The sequence below is a fragment of the Candoia aspera genome, chromosome 3 (assembly GCF_035149785.1).
Source record: "Candoia aspera isolate rCanAsp1 chromosome 3, rCanAsp1.hap2, whole genome shotgun sequence".
NCBI lineage: Eukaryota > Metazoa > Chordata > Lepidosauria > Squamata > Boidae > Candoia > Candoia aspera.
The window spans coordinates 87,992,895-88,003,046 of NC_086155.1; the positions used below are offsets into that span (position 1 = coordinate 87,992,895).

Below are 10,152 nucleotides of genomic sequence, written 5' to 3' on the forward strand. Positions count from 1 at the left end.
CCTGCCCACACAGCACCTCTCATGCACCACTCGCACATTGCCCAACCTGAGCTGCGCCTCTCACACATCCCCTTGCACCCTTTCCCTGACCCGCACCTCACTCACCTCCTCACACCCTTGTGCACCCTCCCTGACCCTGCCTCACAACCCAGCACACCCTCACGCACCCTCCCTGACCCTCCCACACACCCCCATGCATCCCCTCATTCTCTCATCCACCCGGCAGCAGCCACTTACCTGCCTGCCGGCCTGGGACTTGCAACATCCTGCTGGCTTCCCTACTGACTTTGGTTGTGGGAAGCCAGCAGGAAGTTGCTTTGCCTAACAACCATGGGATTCAGTTAATGATGGCAACCGGGACTGCAGGGATTGCCATCGCTAAGCAATGTGGTCGCCCTTTACAACCACATCACTTAGCAATGGAAATTCCAGTCCCAATTGCTGTTGTAAATCAAGGACTACCTGTATTCAAAATAGTTTTCTAGTGGATAGGAAGGAGTAGAACATTCATTCATTCATTCAACTTATATGGCTACCCATCTCAAATTAGAGACACTGGGCAAATAACAACAGCAACAATAATCTTTAAAAAAAACCCATCAACTCCTTCCCCAGTAGAAAATTAATAAACAATTGGCAATTGAAATTAAAAGAAACAAATAAACCCAACAATACAGATACAATACAAATATTTCAACAACGCTATTTAACAGGCTCCAATAGACACACCAACCTCCAAGCCCAAGAACACAGCCATGTCTTCAGGGCCTGGCAAAAGGCCAACAAGGTCAGGGCCAATGTGATCTCTAGGAGGATGTTCTACAGGGCAGGCACAGCAACAGGAAAGGCTTTCTTCCCAAGTCCTGCCAGGTGGCATTCTTTAACGGATGGGACCTGTAACATGCATATCCTGCCAGATCTGATGGATAAGCTTTCAGATACTCTTCAAAGGCAGCCCTATGTAGACTGCTTTGGAATAGTCCATCCAGGAGGTGACTGACGTGTGAGTGACAGTGAGCAGAGACTCCCATCCAGGAAAAGGTGCAACTGGCACACAACACAAAGCTGTGCAGGAGCTGTGAGTTGAGGAGGATCCCCAATTTTGCACAGGTTCTGTTTGGGGTAGTACAACTCCATCCAGAACAAGAGATGGAGAATCCCCAGAGCAGGGGGGCCTAAAGCCCAAAGCCACCCAGCCTTGCTATGGTTGAGTAGAAGCCTGTTCTCTCTCATCCAAACCCCAGGTTTCCAGACACCGAGACTGAACCTGCACAGATTACTTGGACAGCCCACGATAGTAATAGAAAGCTCGGTATCATCAGCATATTGATATCTCACCCCGTGCCGTCAGATGACCTCACCCAGCACCTTCATACAGATGTTAAACAGGAGTGGAGACAGTATTGAGTCCTGTGGCACCCAGCAAAGCAAAGGCTGGGGACAAGACCTCTCCCCCAACCCCCATCAACACCAACTGGAACTAACCCAGAGAAAGGAAGAGAACCAACATAACACAGTGCTGCCCATCCCCAACTCCCAAAGCTTGTCCAGAAGAATACCATGATAGTACTGAAAGCTGCTGAGAGATCTCTTGAACCACCCCCATTCTGCTCCAGCAAAAGATAATCTACAAATGCAATCAATGCCATTTTGGTCCTACATCCAGATCTGAAATCCAACTGGAAGAGATCCAGATAATCCACCCTGTCCAAATTTCTACATGGCAACTCTCTCAACAACCTTCCCTAAAAAGGGAAAGGAGAGGCCACATGGCCTCTAAAGGTCTGAATGCCAGGGCAGTCTACAATAAGGTCTCTTTCATCTTTCATTTGATCACTGATAAGAGGGCGGAACTGGCATGTATCAGCATTCCAATGACCAGGAAATGAGATCGAGGGCAGGGAGTCACAGCATTGCAGGACCCCATTCCCCGAAAACAGCTTACCCCCCCCACCACCACTTCCCATCGTATTTCCCCATATCTATCATCCCAGAGATGTTCTGGCCTGGCCTTACCCCTTCAGAAATCATTCTCCTCAACCCCATACTGGCCAGTCCCCAGGTCAAAGAGTCCGAACCACATCCCTGAACACACAACCACATGCACCAGGGTACTAGGGTGCTTCTGCTTCAGCACCTTCAGCCACCCAAAGAGATACCCTCCACTCAACAAATATCCACCTCCACCTGGCACACCCAAAGGCATCTGCTCCCACCAAACTACTGGGGTGCCACCTCCTACCTCCTCCAACCCTAGGTTCTCCTAGGGAAAGTCTCAACAACACCTGGATGGTAACAGATTGCCCTCCACCAAAGCAAAACCCCTTGCCCAAAACCCAGGCCATAAACTTCCAGTCCTCATCTGGATAGATGTAAAGACCAGAAGGACAACTGAGAAACACAGCACGATAATGGCAGTTACGCTGTCCTTTCCAAGACTTGGGAGTGGAGAAAGGTGACACAATGGCTGCCAACCCATGTGGAAAACTAAACTGAAGTCCCAGGAACCAAGCCAACCCAGCCACACCACCATTGGCCCACATGTTGCCATTAGCCTGCTGCCACTAGAGCTCTGCCATTGCCAGGAATGAGCTGCTGCTGCTGCTTGCTCTTCTGTGGCTGTCAGGTCTCCCAGACTCCACTGCCTGCCAAACTACACTGTAGAACCTCTTCAGTGCCATTGGACCAGCTCACATCAACACACCACGCTCCAACCAAAAAAACCACTGATTGGTGTGCTGATATGGCAATCCAACTCTCCAGCCGCCAGCAACTCCCCAAAGCCTTTTCTGATGTTCCTGGCAATGTAGGAGGTGATCAGCTCGCATCTTTCTTTCCCAGACAGCCCAAAATTCCAACAAAGGATATGAACTGAGCTAGCCCAGTAAATAGCACTTTAAAGCCATCCTCTTATCCTGTCTGGGAAAAGTCTGATTCCCATACTTTCTGGTCAGAGTCTGAACTATTACTGACCTCCAGTAATATGTTAGTATGTTTTAAGCCATAATAGATTCCTGTTCATTCATACTGCTGAATGAAAGGCAGCATTAAAAATACATAAATAATATATTGTATTATGCATTTTGCCCAAAGCAACCAATGCATTATTTTTATTACTAATTTCAAAAATCTAAAAGCATGATGAGTGCTACAAAGCAAAGGATCAATTGGTGATCAACTGTTCACCAGTTGTTACTACCACTGACATAAGTCTGTTTTGCATTATTCTCTAATATTACAAGAGGACAGTAGACAGCCTCAGTGCAGTTGTGCCACTCCTGTGGCAAAGTAGAAAATGGAAACAGGTGCCTCCAGTATCAAACTCATACTTCCAATTCCTTTATTATCAAAGAAATGCCATATGTTTATTAATGTAACTAACCAGCACAACATGATTTTACCAAGACAGAATTTTTTAAAAAACTAGACAAAATCATAAACTAGGGGCAGGCATACTTTAAATATATATATTTTGCCCAGCAAAGGTCATACAGAGCAGGGCAGTAGAAGGTGGTGGGATTTGGGATCTACTTTTCTCTTTCTATCTTTTAGGGATGTTATATCTTTTGAAGACGATATAAGTCTTTTGGAGGCTTAATGCACTCATTTTATTTCAGTTCCAGACAAAAAGTGATGGGCAATCACATTGTTGTGATTCAGCAGTTTGCTTCCAACTTTTGGCTAGGTGATTCTGAGGGGCTGGGAATCATGAAAAAAAAAGATAGGGAACTGCAGCAAATTTATTCTGTATATTAGAGAATGAGATCAAAAGCATATACTTCCAATCTGAAACTGACCATGTTCCCAGTAACGGCCAAATTTGGTTAACTATAACTTATTTAGATTGATTATGTGCCATCAAGTTGGTGTTGACTCCTAACAACTACATAGATTGATTTTCTCCAGGATGATCTATCCCAGCCTGGTCGTTCAGATACTCCAACAGTGTACCATTATCACTGTGAGTCCAACTATCTTGCTGCTGGTTGTCCTCTTTTTTTTTTTTCTTTCCTGCTATCTTTCCCAGCATTATGAACCTCTTCAGAGAGCTAGGTCTTTCCATAATGCGTCTGAAGTAGGATAGTTTGAACCTTGTCATTTATGCCTCAAGTGAGATAACTGGGTTGATTTGTTCTATGAGCCATCAGTTCTTCTTGACCGTCCATGGTATTCTCAGGAGTCTTCTCCAACCTGAAGTTCAAAGGCGTCAATACTCCTCCTAGCCTGCTTCTTCAGAGACCAGCTTTTGCTTCCATAGAGCATCACAGGGAACATGGTTTGTGTGATTCTGATCTTTGTAGGTATATACACATCATGGCATTTGAATGTCTTTTCCAGTGCTTTCATTGCTGCTCTACCTAGTACAAGTCTGGTGTATTTCTTGACTGCTTGTTCCTTTACTGTTGATCCTGAAAGGCAGAAGCTATCCACATTTCAGTATCTTCATTGTCAATTCTTGTTGTTGTACCTGTTATCATTAGTTCGGTCTTCTTTATATTTAATATTAGTCCCATTTTTTTCACTGTGCTCCTTGCCTTTCATTACTAGAGCTTCCAAATCTATCAGAGAAGACTCATCAGCAAAGCACAGGTTATTGATGTTTCTTCCTCCAGTTTGAAAACCATGTTCATTTTCTTTCAATCTAGCTTTCAATATGTATATCCTCCTGATTGTGAAAGCAACACTGTTCCTTCTTTGTTTTGTTTTTTTATTTAAAAGACTTATATGGTTTTTCATGTTCTGAGTAGTAAACGGTATGATCTTCTGCCTGAAAGTGTCCAATTCCAATCCATATCAATTTGCTGATGTTTAAACTGTCAACGTATATTTAGACTATAGTTATTAAAAGTTGTCATGATTAAACCGTAATTTACGACATTATAGGTTCCTAAACCATAGATTAAACACAGTTCCCTGTCTTCAGATGTCTCCAGAAACTGCAAATAATATATAATCAGAAATAGATGCTCATGTCCTTGTTTAGCACAAGACAAAGAACTGGGTAATGTGCAAGCTTGAAGCTTAAGACAGCTTCAAATAATATAAATCATAGCCTTCCATCATACTTGAACTGAGACTCATTGTATATGCATCCTTAATATGATCCTATTTTTACTGGATGGGAAGTAATTCTATTGAAATCAATGAGATCATATCCAGGGATTAGAAATTCAATCAAGGCAATGTTGATTTCAATGTGAGTATGGATCAGATCATATCTTATTTTCAGAAAGGAAATCCCAACTTGAGACAGTGTTCAAACTTTCATCTCAAATGGAATGAGTGAACCAAGCTCCGACTGCAAACTAGTGAGTGAACCAACCTTGCAAATTAGAAAAATTAATTTTAAAAATTATTACTTTAGAAGACTATCCTGAGCTTGAATGTCTGCTTCCAAGCTTGCTATCTGTTCTTCTAACATTGGAATACTGACCGAATGTGTACCCAAAGCAGATTCCAGGAAAGATACCTGGAAAAATAAGGGAGAAAAGAAGAATCCATTATTGTTTTTTGAACACAATCATTCACACACTCATTTGATTACAAACTTCCTTTTTCAGTCTATTTCTTCGCTAATTCCCAGTAGGCTAATAACTTCAATAATTCCCAATAGATATAAACTATTTCTTTACTAATTCCCAATATTTTTAATCCACACATAGTATAATACTTTAAGTTAGTAGATAACGTAACAGAAATAAAAATATTCTATGAAAAATATTTGTCTTTTTTCACTTAAATATATACTTAAACAATGACAGACAATTATAACATAAAACAAAGCCATAAAAATGTTGCCAGATTAGGACTGCTTCATGACTAACGTTTTTTGGTGACCTAAGATTTCTGTAGATGCTTAAAATGTAATGTGTGAAAGAGAGAAATATAGGTATCTCTCAAGTTTATAGTCTGTTGCAAAACCAGGTAGCTTTTTTCTTTATATAATATGGAACAATGGTTTCAATACAGTAGATATACATCATAATGCCACTTTAATAATTGATTCCTCCAAATCTGAACCAAGGAAAAACTAAAACTGAACCAAGGAAAAACTAAAACCTGCAACTAAGTGTTCATAAATGCTGCTAATGTAAGAACTTTACACATTTCAATTCAAGGTAAAGGAGAAGAATATTATATGGTACAAATTAACAATACAACATGTATTAAAACCTATGTACTTTTAAAGATACCTACTTGTGCTCTTGTCTGGTTCAGTTCAAACTTTATAGTTTCAATTTCATTCATTAATTTGTGGTTCTGAGAAACTAATGAAGCATTATTTTCCCGGACTACATTCAGTTTGTCCCTTAGAAGTTCATTTTCCTCTTCCATGCTCTTATCAAAAGCTAGTAAGTATGACTACAAAAAAAAAAAGGATTTATAATACTTATCAAAACAAATGTTGCTCATTTTTAATTTTTATGACCAACAATATCAGGATTTTGGATAAACAAATCCATAAGTAATATTGTCATACTGCTAGAAACAAGCAGATTCCTGAATAATTACTTTGTTCCTAGGTTTCCTTGGAGAATCACTGTAATGCCAAGACATTTTGCTCGTGGTATTATTGTGTAATTCAGAAGAATCAACAAGATCTTCCAGTGTCAAAATTTCAAGCTCAGTGTCGTGAACGCTGAGGTCAGAATTATGTGAATTATTACTGGAAAAACAAAAACAAAATAAACATATTCCTTTGATTTTATTTCACCAATTCTTCTTATAGAAGATCTCAAATTTAGGATATAAATGCAATGTAAATAAAGCATATCAGCAAATAAACTTTAGTTCTATATAGTTATACCTATAAAGCTGTTCTCCCAAGTCTTGTAAAGTTCTTTCTGTTTTCTTTAGGTGACTTCTTAATACTACAATGTTAGCAAGCAAATCATCCACATCTTCATGGTGGTCATTGGAAGCCCATAAGTTAGGTTCCATTGATATTCATTTGTCTGAAATAAATAACTAAGAAGAGAATAACCACTTTCCACTGTTTTAAAAATTTGCTTTTTAAATCTCATCATTACAGAAAGCAAGAGTTAATAGAAATGAGATGTAAACGCTAGCTACACAAATAGATTCAGCCATACTACCGTTTCTTAACTTTAATAACTGTCAAGATTATTGGTTTGGAAACAAATTCAATTTATGGACATTTATAATTTAGACAAAAACCGTAAGTTGTATAATGACACTCATAAAGCAAAACAATGATGAATATAAGATAACAAGTAGGAGAAAGTGTCCTGCATAAAGACAAAGGGTGCATAATTCTCATACTATGCTTACAGAAATCCAACCAACACAGGGCCTATACTGTACTGATTTTAACGCCATGGAGGTTGGTTTCAAGATAATGCTGTTTATAATGCTGTATTCCTTCATATTAGTACATTAGTATTCCTTATGTACTGATTTATGGTGTTGCTCAGGGTTCACTCTAAATCTTTTTTAGGAAAATCATCAAGGCACTTGGGGTTATTAATGAGAAGTTAATGCACAGTGCTATTCCTCCTTTTCCATCTGTTACCAGGAAAGGTGCTGATGTACTAAATCTGAGTCTAGTGGCAGTGATGAATTGGATGAGAGCTAAACTGAAATTTAATCCAGACAAGATATTCCTGATTAGACCACTGAAGGAGACACCAGAACAGAATTTCAGCCTGGAAAGAATCAGGTTCATAGTTTAATACTTATAGAGTCACCTTTGTTGGTTAAGATCTCTTTATTTAGGAAGACAACATAAGTATTACTTCAATATATTACCTGTTATCTGGTTTTATTGAACAGCTTTTTCGTAATTGAAACCACTTTTTTTCTTTTAAATCTTTTTATAGTTTTAACTGGGTTAGGTTTTCTGAGTGGTAGGCACTACTCATTTTAATCTCTAAGTACACTTTTGATGTCACACTCTTATGCATTGAGCTGATGTGAATGTTAACATTATTTAACTTTATTTTTTACAACTTATAATTAACCCATTTTCTGAATTTGTTGAAGACAGCCAATCCTAACCAGTCTAGGTTCATATAACATAGTTTGGTCTAGTGGTTAAGACTAGAAACCAAGAGACCATGAGTTCTAGTCCTGCCTTAGGCATGAAAGCCAGCTGGGTGACCTTGGGCCAGTTACTCTCTCTCAGCCCAACTCACCTCACAGGGTTGTTGTTGTTGGGAAAAGAGGAGGAGGAAGGAGTATTAGGTATGTTCGCTGCCTTGAGTTATTTACAGTGCATTCGGAAAGTATTCAGAACTCCTTCACTTTTTTCAGTTTTGTTATGTTGCAGCCTGATACTACAATCATTCAAATCCATTTTTTTCTCATTAATCTACACTCAGTACCCCATAATGACAAAGTGAAAACAGAATTTTAGAAATGTCTGTAAATTTATTAAAAAGGAAAAACTGAAATATCACATGTATGTAAGTATTCAGACCCTTTGCAACAACACTTGAAATTTAGCTCAGGTGCCTCCCATTTCTCTTGATAGTTGCTGAGCTGTTTCTACACCTTGATTGGAGTCCACCTGTGGTAAATTAAATTGATTGGACATGATTTGGAAAGGCGCACACCTCTCTATAGAAGGCCTCACAGCTGACAATGCATACTGTATCAGAGTAAAAGCCATGAGGTTAGAGGAACTGCCTGCAGAGCTCAGAGACAGGACTATTGGAAGGCACAGATCTGGGGAAGGCTACAAAAAAACTTCTGCTGCACTGAAGGTTCCCAAGAGCACAGTGGCCTCCATAATTCTCAAATAGAAGAAATTTGGCACAACCAGGACTCTTCCAAGAGCTGGCCGCCCAGCCAAACTGAGCAATCCGGAGAAGAACCTTAGTAAGAGAGGTGACCAAGAACCCGATTGTCACTCTGACTGTGCTCCAGAGATCCTGTGTAGATAGGACAACCATCACTGCAGCCCTCCACCAATCTCAGCTTCATGGCACAGTGGCTAGATGGAAGCTTCTCCTCACTGCAAAACACATGAAAGCCCACTTGGGGTTTGCAAAAAAGCACCTGAAGGTCTCTCAGACTGTGAGGAACGAGATTCTCTGGTCTGATGAAACCAAGATTAAACTGTTCGGCCTCAATTCTAAACATTATGTCTGGAGGACACCAGGCACCACTCATCACCTGCCCAATACCATCCCATCAGTGAAGCATGGTGGTGGCAGCATCATGCTGTGGGGGTGTTTTTCAGCAGCAGGGACTGGGAGACTGGTCAGGGTTGAGGGAAAGCTGAATGGAGCAAAGTACAGAGATATCCTCAATGAAAACCTGTTCCACAGCGCTCAGGACCTCAGAATGGGCTGAAGGTTCACCTTCCAACATGACAATGATCCTAAGCACACAGCCAAGACAACACAAGAATGGCTTAGGGACAACTCTGTGAATGTCCTAGAGTGGCCCAGCCAGAGCCCTGACTTGAACCCTATTGAACATCTCTGGAGAGACCTGAAAATGGCTGTCCACTCACAGTCCCCATCCAACCTGATTGAGTTTGAGTGGATTTGCAAAGAAGAATGGCAGAAAATCCCCCAATCCAGGTGTACAAAGCTTGTCGCATCATACCAAAAAAGACTCGAGGCTGTAATTGCTGCCAAAGGTGCTTCAACAAAGTAAAGTTGAGTAAAGGGTCTGGATACTTACGTACATGTGATATTTCAGTTTTTCCTTTTTAATAAATTTACAGACATTTCTAAAATTCTGTTTTCACTTTGTCATTATGGGGTACTGAGTGTAGATTAATGAGAAAGAAAATGAATTTGAACAATTGTAGTGTCAGGCTGCAACATAACAAAATTGAAAAAAGTGAAGGGGATCTGAATACTTTCCGAATGCACAGTATAAAAATAATAAAGCTGGATAAAAAAATCAAACAAACATTAAGCATTAAAGTTTTTGTTAGTCTAAACCAAGCTTAACATGCAGTGTGGTTTTTAACTGATTTGGTGAGCCCAGGCCCTGGGTACTCTGACAGACAGACAAAGAATTAGGGCTTTATAAACAACAAATGACAAAAATGAGTTCAATCATATCATTCAAAGATAAGAGAGCCTGAAACTCTCACTAATTCCTCTATCTCAGTGTTTCTTAAAATGTAGTCCTAGGACTCCTGGGGGGTCCCCAAGACCCTCTTAGGGGTCC

The 10,152-nt window shown here is 40.2% G+C and overlaps 1 protein-coding gene across 1 annotated transcript in view; it reads right to left on the reverse strand.

The window, feature by feature from the left end:
- CCDC18 (coiled-coil domain containing 18) overlaps positions 1 to 6,974 on the reverse strand; it is a 40,905-nt gene extending 33,931 nt beyond the window's left edge. The window contains exons 1-4 of the mRNA XM_063298306.1: positions 6,809 to 6,974; positions 6,514 to 6,667; positions 6,199 to 6,363; positions 5,361 to 5,470 (exon numbers count right to left, since the gene is read on the reverse strand). Of these exons, the coding sequence (XP_063154376.1) occupies positions 5,361 to 5,470; positions 6,199 to 6,363; positions 6,514 to 6,667; positions 6,809 to 6,942 (563 nt within the window). The 5' untranslated portion in view covers positions 6,943 to 6,974. The remainder of the gene's footprint in view (positions 1 to 5,360; positions 5,471 to 6,198; positions 6,364 to 6,513; positions 6,668 to 6,808) is intronic.
- Positions 6,975 to 10,152: the final 3,178 nt, after the last annotated feature.